The sequence below is a fragment of the Chrysochloris asiatica genome, unplaced genomic scaffold (assembly GCF_000296735.1).
Source record: "Chrysochloris asiatica unplaced genomic scaffold, ChrAsi1.0 scaffold00019, whole genome shotgun sequence".
Classification (NCBI taxonomy): Eukaryota; Metazoa; Chordata; class Mammalia; order Afrosoricida; family Chrysochloridae; genus Chrysochloris; species Chrysochloris asiatica.
The window spans coordinates 23,476,921-23,494,660 of record NW_006408537.1 but is presented as its reverse complement, the minus strand read 5'-3'; the positions used below and the strand labels follow the sequence as shown (position 1 = coordinate 23,494,660).

General features: G+C 38.5%; 1 protein-coding gene across 3 annotated transcripts in view; it reads right to left on the bottom strand.

Annotated features, from left to right (window-relative positions):
* FAM135A (family with sequence similarity 135, member A) overlaps positions 1–17,740 on the bottom strand; it is a 207,128-nt gene that overhangs the window by 7,006 nt on the left and 182,382 nt on the right. For all 3 annotated transcript variants that reach the window (XM_006835750.1, XM_006835748.1, XM_006835749.1), the window contains one exon: positions 17,609–17,719. In XM_006835750.1, the coding sequence (XP_006835813.1) occupies positions 17,609–17,719 (111 nt within the window). The remainder of the gene's footprint in view (positions 1–17,608; positions 17,720–17,740) is intronic.

Sequence of the window (17,740 nt, the reverse complement as noted above, 5' to 3'; positions counted from 1 at the left end):
ATATCTGATTACTCTTTTCTTTAAATTTCTATATATTTCCTATAAAATCCAGCATCATTGTATATGGTCTATGAGCTGATACAGAAAGTGTGTCTTTGTAGGGAGAAACATCAAGGATCATGTTGAGGAGGTATGGATGTGGACTACGATGGACTAAGTAGGCAATAATTTCTATAGGTTCTATATAGGTAAGTACAAAAAAAAAAAAAAGATACAAACCATTCCGCCACAGCCTCCTCTATTCATCTGGGTTCAATAATTCATTGCAATGTCCACCAGAACTCAGATACCATACTCAGAGTTTTGGGTTTATTATGGAAGTTAACAGGTTACAAATTTGGGGTCAGAAATTGTTCAGGGCACAGTTCTTCCAGTCAAGACAGCCTCTCCTCATCAATGTTTACACACTGACCTCTTTCTGCCCAGGTATTGTTACAAAACTTCTTTTCAGGCTGCTGATCAATGTTTGCAGGACACATCACTCACTCATATGCCTCAGACTGAAGGCATGCTGCTCTAATTCTGTGGGTCAGCAAACGTAACCAAACCTCCCCTTCAATTAAGTGTCTGCAGGCATCCCACTCTGCAAGGAAGGCTTCGGCCTAAAGTCACTCAGCTTTACTTGCTCTGCGGGCTGGGCAGTCCCCTATTCTGTCTCTTGTTCTGGTTCTTGGTTCAGCAGCTGTTGCTGCCCCTTTGGTGTCACAGATTTATGTATTTGGGTTAAGGAAGTTCCCTGCACAAGCATCTTGGGGATTCAAAGGATACACTCTTCTCCTGGCTCTTCTTTGATGGTAGTAAGATCCCCTCCTTCTGCCTCTTAGATGGCTTATTTTATACCCATGCTGGAGTTTCAAGTTTTTACAAATATAATTAACCTTTGTTATTATCCACAGCTAATTATGTCATCATAGCAATATCTTTTCCCACATCTGTTACTCAGACCCATCATAAAAACAGTGGTTTGGTGGCAGTTATAAAGACTAAGGTTAGATGAGACATATTAAATAATTCACCACAATCCAATAAGCAATATTTTTAACCCTCCCAAGGAGTAAAGACTTCTTGCTTACCTATATAAAATGCATAGAAATATTTATGAATATTCACAAAGAAAATAATTGTACTCTTTCATAAAACAACAATAAAAAAACCCCACTAGAGATACAGTTCTTTAAAGCTGCCTTGTATTTATTTCAAGTTTTCATTTAAGACTCTTGCCTAATTTACAGATGATATCAGAAGGGTAGATGCTTTCCCAATAATAATAATAGGTTTCAATATTGTTTCACAAACTTTTGTCAGATTCCTTTTATTGCATTTCAATTTTTGTGAACTAGCTGAATTTAGGATTTGTGATGTTGGGATACTGTTTTTTTTTAAGTTTTTACTGTAAATTATATTATAGTTTACATGGAAGAACATCAGCCTTACATTCATCCTATCATATATCACTTCACTGCTATGATTACAGTCCCCTCCATGCATCATCAAACAACCAAAGGGTATACCCCACAAGCCTGCCCCCTAGTCATCAGCACACAGACCCGCTCCCTCTCTGGGTCCAGAGTCCCCAGCAGCCCCATTTCTCCACATCGTTGTCTCTGCCTCCATCTCTGGCATCACTGCTTCTCTGGGTAGGGTCCCGCTCTCCGCTCTTCTCTCTTGATAGTCCCAGGGACCTCACCTCCTGGACTGCAAAGTCAACTATTTCCCTCCTTTTGCTCCAAAACATCTACCTTTACATTTCCAAGCCTCACAGTCAGTCCTGATAGCAATTATTCACTATAGTACAAGAGTCTTATCCCAAACTCCTTTCATCAGTCCCATCCAGACACATTGGATACAACTCAGTAGAGATTCTACCTTCCCCCATACGCTCTGGAACTAGGCTCCCTCTTGAAACCCTGTAAGTCAGTCACTTCCTTGGGATGTATTTAAAATTAGCTCATATAAGTATTGAAATCATATTCTTGACCTTAGTATTGGTAATGATCTAAGTTTATTAATTGGCTCAGACTAGTAAATAGTGCACAAAAGAGTAATATTTTATGTGCATCATTAGTAAGATACAAATCAATAATGGCACCACATTAGCTCTGGGGTGAGGGTTGTTGTTAGGTGTCACGGAGTTGGTACCGACTCATAGCGACCTTATGCACAGCAGAATGAAACACTGCCCAATCCTGGGCCAACCTCACTACTGCTGCCATGCTTGAGTCCATCGATGCTTCCACTTGGCCAATCTATCTTGTTGGGGGTCTTCCTCTTTTTTTCTGACCCTCCAACTTACCAAACATAATATCCTTCTGCAGCGACTGGTCCCTCCTGACAATATGTCCAAAGTATGAGAGACGAAGTTTGGCCATCTTAGCCTCCAAGGAGCACTCTGGCTGCAGTTCTTCCAAAACGGATCTATTGGTTTTTTTTGGCAGTCCACGGCACTTTCAATATTCTCCTCCAACACCATAACTCAAAAGCATCAACTGTTCTACGGTCTTCCTTATTCACTGTCCAGTTTTCACATGCATATGAGGTTGTTGAAAATACCATGGCTTGGGTCAGGTACACCCTTAGTCCTCTAGCTGACATCTTTGCTCTTCAACACTTTAAAACAATCTTGTGCACCAGATTTGCCTAATGCAATATGTCATTTGATTTTTTGACTGCTGCTTCTGTGAGTGTTGATAGTTGATCCAAGAAGAGTGAAGTTCTTGACAACTTCAATCTTTTCACCATTGATAAGAATGTTATTGGTTCAGTGGTGAGGATTTTTGTTTTCTTTACATTGAGTTGTAATCCATACTGAAGACTGTACTCTTTGATCTTCATCAGTAAATGTTTTAAGTCCTCTTCACTTTCAGCAAGCAAGGTTGTTTCATTGGCATATCTCAGGTTAATGAGTCTTCGTCCAATCCTGATGCCACATTTTTCTTCATAGAACCCAGCTTCTCGGATTATTTGCTCAGCATACAGTTTGAATAAGTATGGTGAAAGAATACAACCCTGTCGCACACCTTTCTTAATTTTAAACCATTCCATGTTCCCATGTTCTGTTTGAACGACTGCCTCTTGGTCCAGGTATAGATTCCTCATGAGCCCAATTAAGTGTTCTGGAATCCTCATACTTCGCAATGTTGTCCATAGCTTATCATGATCCACACAATCAAAAGCCTTTGTGTTGTCAGGTGATTAGTGCCCTAGAATTTTTATTTTGGAATAGTCCAGAGTAAATTGTGATACTTTAATGCTCACTGAAATTAATTTTTTTTTAAACTGGCCAATCATGGGGATTACTGTGGCTACAGAAATGGAAGAAGCCTTTGAAGCAGTTCCTTTCCTCCCAGGAATTTAAGGATCCTAATCTTGACTCCTAAGGAGCTCTGGTAACCTAGTGGTTACGAGTTGGGCTGCCAACCTCAAGGTCAGCAGTTCGAAACTACCAGTGGTTCCACGGGAGAAAGATGAGGCGTTCTGCTCCCATAAAAATTTACAGCCTTGGAAACCCTGTGCAGGGTCACTATGAGTCGGAGCCGACTCCAAGATACTTAACAACAACAACAATCTTGACTCCTAAGGAGCTCTGGTAGCATAGTGGTAACAAGTTGGGAAATAATGTTAAGATGCTTGGCTGTGTGTTGAATTTTGGTTTCCCTGGCATATCTCTATAAAACAGACACTGGAGGGGGAGAGAAAGGAATAACCAGAAATACCACCATAGAAAGCTTGTACGTCTGTCTTCTGCCTATAACTGATTGGAATACCTAAAATGGGGCTACAAAGTGCCCAGTGAAGGAGGCTTCCTGTGGAACCTCTGCATTACATAAGACCATAGGTGGAATCTTGAACAGCATCCGGAATCTTCTGAGGGGAAATTTCCACTTGAAAGGACAAGCTGACCAGCCTGGAGTGGCCAGAATAACAGAAGATACTTACTGAAAGAAAGACTGACAGGAAAAATACAAAACAATACAGACAGGCAGACTGATTACTACAAGAACAAACAAGTGGCTAGCCTGGAGACATAAAGGCAAATGGTCAGGTCCCCCTCAGGGCAAACCCCCTTCTAAGACCAAGGCTCAATGGGAATGCATGCTCTAACTGGTGACCAAGATCCTCACTGATAAGGGGAAGTGAGGGAAAAACAGCAATGAAACTGCAAGCTAAACCCTACAATGCTCAATAGACTCCTGTGAACCTGAATGGAGACCTGGTTGGCCAGCAGTGTGCCAAGTCCAGGGGACTCTTGGGCCCAGAGTCAGTGACATATCCACAAAGGACTAGAGTGGAGAGTGAAGCATCTAGATGATACGAAAAGAGGGCACATGCATAAGTACACTCACACTTGCAGATAATACCCACTTGACCTGGCTTCAATGGCTGGATGATCAGAGTTCAAACAAGAAAGAAGAGGGAAAAAAGAATAATCTGATACAATTTGATAAACTTGACATACACCTATGGAAGCAGTAGCTCAAAAGAGTGAACAAATCTTCAGAGTGAGGATCATTCCCACCTCCTCCGCAAACAGAGAGGACAGGGCTGGGCAACTTGGACATTGGCTACCCAGAATGGGGGGGGGGGGGGGTTACAGAGGCAAGAAGTGACTGGCTTACAAGCTTTCAAGAGGGAACCTAGAGCCACTTAGTTAGCATTTAGTGATATTAATTATATTCTTTGAGTTGTGTAAACAGTCTCATCTTTCTTTTCTGATTTGCTTTTCCCCTCTTAATATGAACTCATGAGTCCTGTTGTGGCACTATGGGTTAATGTGCTGGACTGCAAGGTCAGTTTGAACTTCAAGGTCAGTGGTTCAAACTCACCAGCAGCTCCTCGAATCACTATGAGTCGGAACCGACTCAATGGCACTTAATAACAATATGAACTCAGTGCTTCCTAAAGTTTCTATCTAATCTTTTGTGTTGCTTTTACCAATCTGATCTCATATAGTCTCAAAAGAGCATCATGCTCAAGGTAGACATTTTTCACTTGCTGAGTTAGCATGGTTACAGATTATCTCTGGGCAAAAGTTTCAGGGGTTCATCCAACTTTCATAGCTCTAGGAAGTCTGAAGTTGGTGAGAATTTGAAATTCTCTTCTACACATTTCCCTACTTCTATTCAGGATTCTTCTATGGAATCTTTGATCAAAATGTTCAGTAATGATAGCTGGGCACCACTAGCTCTTTTGGTCTCATAGCAAAGGAAGCAGTTGTTCAGGGGGGCAATTAGCTACACATTCCACATAGCCCTCCTATTCTTGATTCTCCTTCTTCCTCTGTTCCAGACAAACACAGACAAACTGTTGGCCACCCAATGATGACCACTTACAAGCTTTTAAGACCTTAGGCAATATTCTTGGATCTTAAACCTCCAAATCAAGAAACTAAGTTATATATATTTTTTGTCATTGTTATAAATACATCTACACATAACTTTTGCCAATTCAAATTTTATAGGTGTTTAACAACTTAATTACAATTATAATCCTACAATTAATAAATGTACGATTTCCATCAGGACTAGGCCCCTTTGTGGTTATCCCTGATAACCACTAATAAACTTTATTCTCTATACATTTGCCTTTTGTCTTCTCATGTGAGGTCACACAATATTTGTACTTTTGTGTTGAATTATTTTACTTCGAATAATGTTTTCCAGCTCCATCCATACTGTTGTAGGTACTGTCAAGTCAGTTCCGACTGATAGTGACCCTAAGCACAGCAGAATGTAACACTGCCTGGTCCTGTGCCATCCTTACAATTGTTTTTATGTGTGACTGCACTGTTACTGCCACTGTGTCAATCCATCTCATGGGGTAGGGGGTGGGGGGGACGTCTTCTTATTTTATGCTGACACTGTACTTTGCCAGTTGTTGTTGTGAAGTGCCGTCGAGTCGATTCCGACCCATAGTGACCCTGTATATGGTTTCCGAGGAGCAGCTAGTGAGCTTGAACTGCCAACCTTGCAGTTCAAATGGCTTTGCAGTCTGGCGCATTAAGCCAAAGTGCCACACCAGGACTTTGCCAGTAGGATGTCCTTTTCCAGGGATGGGTCCCTCCTGATTACATGTCCAAAGTATGTGAGACCAAGTCTTGCCATCCTGGCTTCCAAGGAGTATGTTGGTTGTCCTACCAAGACAGATTTGTTTGCTCTTTTGGCAGTCCAAAGTACTTTCAATATTCTTTAACACTGCAATTCAAAAGAACCATTTTTTTTTCTAACTTTTTATTGTGAACAGAGTGAAGGTATACAGAGTATACTATCAGTTTCACATTCAATAAATCCTATACTTGGTTGGATTTCAATAATTGCAATCACTTTAATGTAGCATCTGTTACCTCACTTCTTCCCTGTGATTCTTGTTTCCACTCCTTCTTCTTTCCCAAACCTTCTGAATTTTGTCTTTAGGTAAATCTGCCCTTTGTATCTTGAATGGTTAACCAGTCTATGGTGCACATGCATCCTTGCTTTTATAGTCTTTCGGTCTTCCTTATTCATTGTGTAGCTTTTGCATGCATATGAGGAGATTGGGTCAGCTACACCTTAGTTCTCAATCCACTGTCTGTGTGTACATTTTGTTTATCTATTCATCTGTGGAAAGACATTTAGGTTGTTTCCATATTTTGCTCTTATGAATAGTGCTGCCATGACCACTGGTGTACAAATCTTTTACCAAGTCTCTGCTTTTGGGTTATACCTAGGAATGGAATTGTTGGGTCAAATGAGTCGTGGTATGGTGCTGCAGGATAATGCACTGGACTACAAGGTTAGTTTGAACCACTAGGTAGGCGGTTCAAACCTACCAGCTGCTCCTCGGAAACCACAGACAGGATCATTATGAGTCGGAACTGACTCCACGGCACTTAACAACAATAGTTCTATTTTTGAGCAACTGCTATACTGTTTTCCACCATTTTGATTTCCCACCAGCAATGGATAAAGTTTCCAATTTCCCCACATTAGTTACTTTTTTCTTAAAAAAAAAAAAAAAAATTCTTAGCCATCCTAGTGGTAGTGTCATAGTGTCTCACAGTGGTTTTGATTTGGATCTCTCTGATGGCTATGATTCTGAGCAACTTTTCATGGTTTGGTGGTCACTGAATGTCCACTTTGGTGAAATGTCTATTCAAATTTTTTGCCTGTGTTATGATTGGGTTTTAAATTTTTACAAGGTCTTATAATTTTTCTTGTTTGTGCTTTTGTTATTAGATAATCCCACTGTTGAAAGTAAGGCATCCCAGCATTGCTCCTGCTTGTTTTTCTAAGAATTTTATGGTTTTAGTTTAAACAATTAGATTCTTAAATCATCTTGAATTTGTTTTTGTGTATGGTGTGAAGCAAGGATCCTGTTTCATTTTCTGCTTGTGGAAATCCAATTTCCCAAGCACTGTTTATTGACAAAACTATTCTTTTCCCACTGAATGGACTTAGCACCGTTATCAGAGATCAGTTGTTTGGATTTATTTCTGGACTCTCAATTCTATACCAGAATGTTTTGATTATGGTAGCTATAGCTGTACAGTATATTTTAAAGTCAGGAATGTGAGTCTTTCTAAATTAGCCTCTTTCAGCTTTGTTTTAGCTATTTGGGGGCTCTTCTCATTTCATATAAAGTTGAGGAATGGTTTTTCTATCTATAGTGAAGGCTACTTTTGGAATATTTCTGTAAGAAAAATTCCTAGGAGTCTTCTTGTTGTTTAAAGTGCCGTTGTATCTGTTCCTACTTTAGTGATCCTGTATAGGGTTTCAGAGTCTAAATCTTTGTGGGAGCAGAAGGCCTCCTCTGTCTCCTAGTGAATGCCAGGTGGGCTGGAACTGCCGACCATGTGGTTCTTAGTCCAGTGCTTATCCTAAGAGTCTGTTGTTGTTAAATGCTGTCAAGTTTGTTCCAACCCATAGCAACCCTGTATGGGGTTTGCAAGGAGCGGCTGGTGAGCTCGAATCACCAACTTTGAAGTTCAAACCAACTCCACAGCGCAAATAGATGAAGTGCTTATTTTGGGAATCTTATATTCTAGGTTCACTTCTGGACCTATACTGATTTCAGCTGCTAAAAGAATACCTGGTTAACTGACCAGCAGTTACCTGACTTATTATTTTTAAAAGTTACCTCTAACGTGGGAAAGAGATTTTCCCCACCTATAATAAAATTTTCCCACCTATAATAAAATTTCTGAGTATTTTAGCTAAATTTCAGGATTACCATTAAGAAGATTAAAATAAATCTTTAATGTTTTTCTGGACTATGTAATGAATGATTTATGAAAGAAAACAAAATGGTAACTTTCATCTTCACTCTTAATTCTTCTTAATATTTTAAAAACAACAACTTTTTATTGTGAATTTGTGACGGTTTGCAAAGTATATTAGCTTTCAATTCATCAATCCATGTCCATTTTCTTTATGTCATTGATTACAATCTCTACAATGTAACATCACTCATCCCACTTTTACCCTGTGGTTTCCATTTCCATTCTCTTTTCTTTACTAACTCTTTCTGCCATCTGAACTTTGTCCTTGGGCAGATAAATGTTGCCTTTTTGATATCAAAGTGTGCACCTTCCTAGTGTTAATGCTTACCTTAAAGACTTTATTGTTTGGCTGAAAATTAAGCCACAGGGAAATCTTCCAAATACTTTTTGGTTACTCATTTTTTTTCTTATAGCAACACACTGAGTCACTTTATGTCTGTTCTCAGAAATGAGCTAAAGTAGTGGTTCTAAACTGGGGCTAATTTTGTACTTCACAGGACATGTAGCAGTGTCTGGAAACATTTGTGATTGTCTCAATTGTGAGAGTGCCAACTGACACCTAAAAGGTAGAGGCCAAGAATGAGGCTAGACATCCAACAACGTACAGGACAGCCCCCAACAACAAAGAACGGTCCAGTTCAAAATATCAGTAGTGCTTTAGTAGAGAAATTCTGGGCTAAAGATTGTACTTGTTAAGCTAACATATTGTAAACAATATAACACTATTCTTCGTTTTTTACTCATTTACTTTAAATGAATTTGTAAGTGCTTATCCCTGAAATAATGTTAGGTGATACAGATTCTTCTTCATATTTTCAGAAACAAAATACAAATGTTAATTACAAATTAAAAGTGATACCTGTTATTAAACACCTCTGTAATCTGTTGGTAAAAAGATAATGTTGTCCCACAGTAGCACAACAGGAAACTTCAATAATTATTACACTGTATTTGTTAGAATTCAACAACTGGCAAAGAAAGTTGAAGTAGATGTTTTTACGAAGATATTAAAATAAGGATCTTTTGTTTTTGAAATTCTGACACTGAATAGATTTATTCTTGGGATATTTTTGAGCCCTCATTATGAAATGTAAGAGTGCCCATGAGTTCTCTCTCTGTTGTTGTTAGGTGCCATTGAGTCAGTACCAACTCATAGCGACCCTAACAACAGAACAAAACAAGGCCTGGTCCTGGGCCAACCTCACTACTGTTGCCACGCTCGAGCCTATGATACTGCCACTTTGCCAATCCATCTCGCTGAGGATCTTCCTGTTTTTCTCTGACCCTCCATCTTACCAAACATGATATCCTTCTCCAGTGACTGGTCCCTCCTGACAATAGGTCCGAAGTATGAGAGACGAAGTCTGGCCATCCTGGCCTTCAAGGAGCACTCTGGCTGTACTTCTTCCAAAATGGATCTATTGGTTCTTTCGGCAGCCCATGGCACTTTCAATATTTTCCTCCAACATCATAACTCAAAAGCATCCATTCTTCTACGGTCTTCCTTATTCACTGTAAAGCTTTCGCATGAATATGAGGTTATTGAAAATACCATGGCTTGGGTCAGGTGCGCCTTCGTCCTCAAGCTGACATCTTTACTTTTCAACACTTTAAAAAGGTCTTGTGCAGCTGATTTGCCTAATGCAATACATTGTTTGATTTCTTGACTGCTGCTTCCATGAGTGTTGATAGTTGATCCAAGAAGAATAAAGTCCTTGACAACTTTAATCTTTTCTCCGTTGATAAAAATGTTGTTTATTGGTCTAGCGGTAAGGATTTTTGTTTTCTTTAGATTGAGATGCAATCTGTACCAAAGGCTGTCTGTGGTCTTTGATCTTCATTAGTAAACAAGTCTTCTTCACTGTCAGCAAGCAAGGTTGTATCATCTGCATATTGCAGGTTGTTAATGAATATTCCTCCTATCCTGATGCCACGTTTTTGTTCATATAACCCAGCTTACTTATATATTTTATCAGAAATGTGTAAAATGCAGTAGGTTCGTTAGTGAAGAGATGGTATAAAAATTAATGAATGTTTATAACTGTGATACTTTAATCATAAAAGATACTTTTTAAAAAAATCAAAAGTAACATTTATTTTTCATTTATAAGATTTATTGGGTTCTCAAAACAAAACACAAAGAGCAATTTCATATCTGATAAAGATATAATCTTAATAAAAATATATACTCCTGAATTATAAATATATATTCCCTAATTATTTTAGAAATCATATAAAGTTTTTTTAAGGCTTTTTAAAGCTGGCTTCATTAAAAAATGAGTACCTTTCAATTAATGAAATGTTGCATAGAAAAAGGCTGTTTCAAAAGGAAGATTCACAGAAGAGGCTTCGATTAAATAAAAAAAAAAGGAGAATAGAGCAACAGACTGAATTTTGCCTTACAAAGGTTATTTTAGGCTTTCCCAAGAATTGGGAAACTGACCATTCAGAAAAAACAAAAGCAGTAATCAGACCAGTGCATCCAAGCCATTGTAGCTTTAGCAGAAATATAAATTATATTTATAGAAAAATACAAAAGAGACATTGCTATAGTTTTTGACTGTTTAAAAACATCCAAGAAAAACATATGGTTTAATGACTTGTTCATTATAAAACTGCTGATTTAAAGTGTTCTCTTCTTTCATACACTGTTTTCCTCTCTTATTTACTTACATTTCTGATGTGAACTGTGTATTTCTATTTTGTGAATAAAATAGCTACATGCACATATATAAGTGAAGCAATCAGCTAAGAATTGATGACCATTTCTCACATTTCACTAGCTGAGAAAATAAAAACAAAAACGTATAAAAGAAAAATCTCCATATAATTCAAATTCTCATCATTGCATTATAGTTTTAAATCAACTGATAAATATTTGTTGACAGGTAAAACTTCAGTTATAAATAGCTTATAAAATTCTTGATGCATGGTTCAGCATAACATGGTTTTTGAAGCCTGGCACAAGGTCTTACTAGCTTCGAACCTTATGAAAGTCACTTAACCTCTCTGTGCTTCACAGTCCTTACTTGAAAAAGTAGGTACAATAATCTTTCTATTTCACGGAATTATATGAACCAATACATATCACCACCACTCTTCTGTCAGTTTATTGTACTGGGGTGATGCTGGGAGTGATACCACTGGAATTTTAAATACAAGTTGAATAGGTCTCAGGTGAACTTCCAGACTAAGACAAACTAGCAAGAAGGAGAGGTGGGCCGCTTCTGCATGGCTAGTCACTAAAAACTTGATGAAAAGCAGCAGAACACTGTCAGATATAATGATGGAATATGAGCCCATCATGTTGGAAGGCACTCAAAATGCTACTGGGGAAGAGACACTTCCTCAAAGTAGAGTGGACCTTACTGACAAGGACGGAGTTTAGGTTTCGGGACCTTCATTTGGTGATGCAGCACAACTCAATAGGAGAAGACACAGCTGCAAACATCCATTAGTAATCAGAATGTAGAATATTAGAAGTATGAACCTAGGAAAATTGGAAGCTTTCAAAAATTAAATGGAATGCATGAACAATATTCTTCTATGCATTAGTAAGCTGAAATGGACAGATAGTGGCCATTTTGATTCAGACAATTATATGGTTTACTATGACAAGAATGACAAACTAAATAGGAATGACATTGCATTCATCAACAAAAAGAACACTTCAGGATCTATCGTGAAGTGTAATGCTGTCTGTGATAGGATAATATCCATATACCTACAAAGAAGAGCAGTTAATATCTCTATTATTTAAATGTAAACACCAACCACTAAAAGCCAGTGAGAATGAAATGGAGAATTCTATAAACTTCTTCAGTCTGAAATTTATCAAAACATGCAATCAAGATATATTGATAATTATTGGTGATTGGAATATAAGAGCTGGAAACAAAGAGGAAGAAACACTAGTTAGAAAACATGGTCTTAGGGACAGAATTAATGCTTGAGGCCCTAAGACCAATTTACTCATTGCAAATACTGTTTTCAACAACATGCTGCTGCTGTTGTTGTTATGTGCCGCCCAGTAGGCTCTGACTTATAGTGACCCTATGCACAACAGAACAAAATACTACCCAGTCTTGAGCCACCCTCACAATTGTTATGTTTGAGCCCACTGCTGCTGGGGGTCTTTCTCTTTTTTGCTGGCCCTCCACTTTACCAAGCATGATGTCGTTCTCTAGAAACTAATCCCTCCTGATAAATATAATATGTCTAAATAGTGAGAGACAAACTCTTGCCATCTTATTTCTAAGGAGCATTCTAGCTGTACTTGTTCTAAGGCAGATTTGTTCCAGTAGTCCAAGGTACTTTCAATATTCTTCGCCAATACCATAATTCAAATGCATCAATTCTGCTAAGGTCTTCTATGTCCAACTTTCATACACATATGAGATGAATAAAAATACCATGGCTTGTGTCAGGGGCACCTTAGTTCTCAAACTGACACCTCTGTTCTTGAACACTTTAACGAGATCTTTTCCAGTAGATTTGCCTAATGCAATGTGTCATTTGATTTCTTGGCTGCTGCTTCCATAAATAATGACAATAGAAGATCAATGCATTTGAATTATGGTATTGGTGATGAATACTGAAAATACCATGAACGGTCAAAAGAACAATGAAATCTATCTTGGAAGGAGTACAGCTAGGATGCTCCTTAGAAGTGAGGATGCTGAGACTGTCTTGTATTCTCTACAGGTTGTCAACATAGAACAGTCCCTAGAAAAGGACATTTTGATTGGTAAAGTGAAGGGCTAGGGGAAAGAGAAGACCTTGAAGGAAATGGACTGACCTAGTGGCAGCAACAATGGGCTTAAACAGAACAACAATTTTGAGGATGGCACAAGACTGAGCAGTGCTTTGTTCTGTTGTGTATAGGGTCACTATGAATCAGAACCGACTCGACAGCACCTAACAACAACATAATTACTAACAGGTATAAGTACATCCTTTGCAGTTAATTATCCATGCATCCAGACTGAAAGCTTGACCAATTTTCAAACAGAAAAATCTGGTTGTATTCTTTCAGTTCATCATTAATGACTTTAGTGGTTGGTGTGTAAATCTGAATAATAGAACTGTTAATGGATCTTCCTTGTAGGCATATGGACATTATCCTATTACAGACAGCACTGTACTTCAAGATATCTCTTGAAATGCTCTTTTCTATGATCAACATGATGCCATTTTTCTTCAGTTTGCAATTCCCGGCATAATTAAACACACAATTAGCTGATTCAAAATGGTCACTACCAGTTTATTTCAGCTCATTAATGCCTAGGATGTCAATCTTTATGTGTTCCATTTATATTTGATGGCTATCAATTTTTCTAGATTCGTACTTCTTATATTCCACATTCTGATTATTAATGGATGTTTGCAGCTGTTTCTTTTCACTTTGAGTTGTGCCCCTTCAGCAAATGAAGGTCTAGTAAGCTTTGCTCCATCCACATCATTAAGGTCAATTCTACTTTGAGGAGGCAGTTCTTCCCTAATTGTATTTTAAGGGGCTTCCAACCTGAGGGGCTCATCTTTGGCCACTATATCTGACAATGTTCCACTGACATTCATAAGGTTTACAGTGGCTGATCATTCAGAATTAGTCTCTCTCTCTTTTAAGCACTGCTAAAACCTGTCTATCAGGAGTGACCCTGCTGATATTTAAAATACCAGTGACATAGCTTCCAGCATCATAGTAACACACAAGTCATCACAGCATGACAAACCGACAGATGTGTGGTAATGATAATTATCATAATGAGTAATTACAGACTTAATAAGGGAACTATCTGTTTAGACGAGGGAAACATAGCACCAGACCTTTCTTCCGAGTCAGTCTGGAATCTGTTTAACACCATAGCAGCACACAAGCTTCAAACGACATATGGTTAGTGGCTATGCATGAGGTGCATTGTCCAGGAGTCATGCCCAGGGCTCCTCCATGAATGGTGTGCATTCTACTACTGTTTAAGATGGGAAAGACTGCACTAGCCTGATTTATTAAAGTGCTGGTCATTGCAAAACGAGAATCTGAAGCTACAGAAAACAATGAATGCGTTTCAAAGCAGCAAGAGGGGGATTATTAATAGTTACACCTTTCACTGAACTAGAAGGAAAGCATAGATATGCTGATGTTTCAAAGTAGAAAAGAGAAAGTAGAAAGTTTTACATTAATGGGCTTAGGTTTCAAAGACAGAGAAGGAAGCAAATTCATTTCTAGGAAATGAAGACAGAGATAGTTTCGAGAGGTAAAAATCTTCAATGTGAATTAGATAGATAGATAGTTCATTGGTGGTGGTGATGGTTATGCGCCATGGAGTCAGTTCCAACTTATAGCGACCCTGTACAGGGTTTCCAAGGCTGTGAATCTTTACAGGAGCAGACAGCCTCATCTTTCTCCCGCGGAACAGCTGGTAGTTTCAAACTGCTGACCCTGAGATTAGCAGCCTGAGCTACGGATCTGCATGTCTTTGTGATCCTTTTATTGAAATAGTAATATAGGTTTGCTAGATGACCATGGGGAAGGAGCTCTGGTAGTGTAGTGGTTATGAATTGGGCTGCGAACCACAAGGTCAGCAGTTGGAAACTACCAGCTGTTCCGCGGGAGAAAGATGAGACTATCTGCTCCTGTAAAGATTTACAGCCTCGGAAACCCTGTACAGGGTCGCTATGAGCTGGAACTGACTCCACGGCACACAGCCACAGCCAGATGACCGTGAGAATTCCTGGTGTGGTGCTGTACGATAAGTACTAGACTGCTAATCACAAGTCAGTGGTTCAAACCCACGTCACTCCCTGGGAACCCTACACAGGGTTGCTGAGTCAGAATCAATTTGATGGCATGCGGCGGCAGCAGATGACTGTGACAGAAGGCTAAGAAAGAGTTCATAATAGATGAATGTTTAAAGTGATAATTCATGTAGTCTGAAATGGATCTGAAAGGGAAACCGTGAAGTACAATGTAGACTTCAGAAAATGGAGCATGGATTTTAAATGAGTCTAAAAAAGCAGGTGAGGGTAATAGAATGAGAGAGAAGTATAGGACATTGTGGGCAAGTGGAATTTCATGGGTGGGGTATAGCCATGGGTGTGGATTCAAAGTGGAATTGGAGTTGAAAAAGGAACTATAGAGTTACAATGCTTGATAAACTACTCAAAAGGTTAATCCATTAAATTATAAAAAATGATTATCAAGATTTGGTAATTAGTGCCAGGAAATTAAGAGCCAAAAAGAATATATTTTCCAAAGTATAATCACAGAATAGTTTAAAATGCAAAAGACTCTGCATCAGAATTTTCATTGAATCTGTGTATAGCAACCAGGAGAACATGATATTAAAGACCAAATGGCAATATAAAGGAGCCTGGTAGTACTTCAGGATAAGCACTTGCATGTTAACTACAAGTCTGGCAGTTCAAACCCACCAGAAAGAGAGAGAGGAGGCTTTCTGCTTCCATAAAGATTTATAGCCTTGGAAACCCTATTGGGTTGTTATGCATTGTAATATACTTGAAGGCAGTGGGTTTTAGGTTTTAAAAGATAATTTTAGGTTTTAAAAGCTTAGATGGTACAAGCCTCAAAGGAAGTGGTTTTATAAGACAGTGGAGAAACAATGATTGCAACAGGAAATATAAAACATGAGGACTGTTTCCCCCAATTCTAGGTGGTACTTAGTAAGAAACTGAGTTTCTACAGCAGTGAGCAGCAAAAAATAATCTATGGAATCTAGTCTACTGCATCTTTTTGTAAATAAAATTTTACTGGAATACAGCCATGTTCACTAGTTTTTATACTTTGTAAATGGTTTAAAATTTCCTTTTTTAATTTTGGGGGCGGATTGTGGCTGTGTAGGATAAACACTGGACTGTGAACCACAAGTTCAGCAGTTTGAGTCAACTAGATGCTCTAGAGGAGAAAAATGAGGCTTTCTGCTCTTGCAAAGATTTATAGCTTTGGAACCCTATACAGGGTTGCTATGAGTTGGAACTGACTCAATGACACTTAACAACAAAAGCATGATTGGATTGTTTACATGCTATAATGGCATTGTTCATAGTTGCAACACACATTGTATGGTCCACAAAGCCAAAATATTTACTATCTAACACATCAGAGAAAAAGTTTGTCAACTTCTCCATAGCTAGGTGAGTGGGGAGGGATGGAGTAAGAAATATCTAAGTTTTAGCTGAATCCACTTTTAGAAGGAAGTGAGTTGAAAGAGTATTCACCGAAGAAGAACAAGATGAGTGCAGTGTGTTCCCCTCACAATGAAGATTTCCATGGACACAACAGGAAATATGCTGGAAGGACATTAGTGCAAAGATGAGATGGTAGGAAATGGCACAAAGCAACATGGAGACCACATGACTGCAGTGGCATGGAATACAACATGACAGGAATGAAAAACAAGGGAGCTGGGTTTAAGATTCCTTATTCCCACTTCTGTTAGAACACATATCAAGATGATTCAGACAGAGACTGAGTGTTCCCAGAGGCCAGTGTAACACTGTTTGTGATTTAGTCAGCAATCTTTGATTTTAACCCAGGCTTTAAAAAGAGCACCGTAACTTCAAAAATCTGAGACAAAAATGGAGATGGAGATGAAAAAGGCGCAGTTGTGGATGTTAGACTGTAAAAACTTGTGATTCCTCATATATGTGAAATAGAGAATATATCTAAATAATCAGTTAATTTAAGAAATGAGTAACATGAATCATCCTATAGTGAGAATTTAGAAATGCATTATCTATTAATAGTTTACTGACATTTTGTAGAAATACTCGATAATCTCAGGATGTAGTTGTTGTTAAGTGCTGTTGAGTCAGTTCTAACTCAGAGTGACCCTGTATAGGGTTTCCGAGACTTTAAATCTTCAGGGGAGCAGAAAGCCTCATGTTACTCCCACGGAGTGGCTGGTGGGCTTGAACTGCCCTTGTGGTTTGCAGTCGAGTGCTTATTGTATGAAGCCACTACACATCCCAGTCTCAGAATAGAAGGATGAAAGAAAAGATGGGATTGGGGGCCGCAAGGACAGAATGCAAGTTTAAAAACAGAGCCCAATTTATAATTGGCACTAAAATAAAAATGCTAAAATTTTAGGATAATTTCAAAGTAGGGATACAGTTCATTGAAGATTACTCCAATTATGTGAATAAACCCAAACAAACCTAAGGAACATTCGGTCAATTGCTTAGTCTTAATTGTGACTCTATCATTCATCATTTAGAAATTACAAAGAATATTTTTCAATCATCATGTATTTAGAATGTTTATAATTTATTTTCCAAAGGTTTAATTAAGAAAAATGTCTCATTAGCGTATTCCCCAAACCATTATTATATACTTGCCTGTTTTCTTACTAAGCTTGTATAAGAAAGTTTGGCGAGGGTCTGAATGATCTCGACATGTCAGCTGCAAAAGAGAACCTGATTTTTTCCATTTCTGCATAAACCAGAGACCTAGAACATGACAGATGTCTG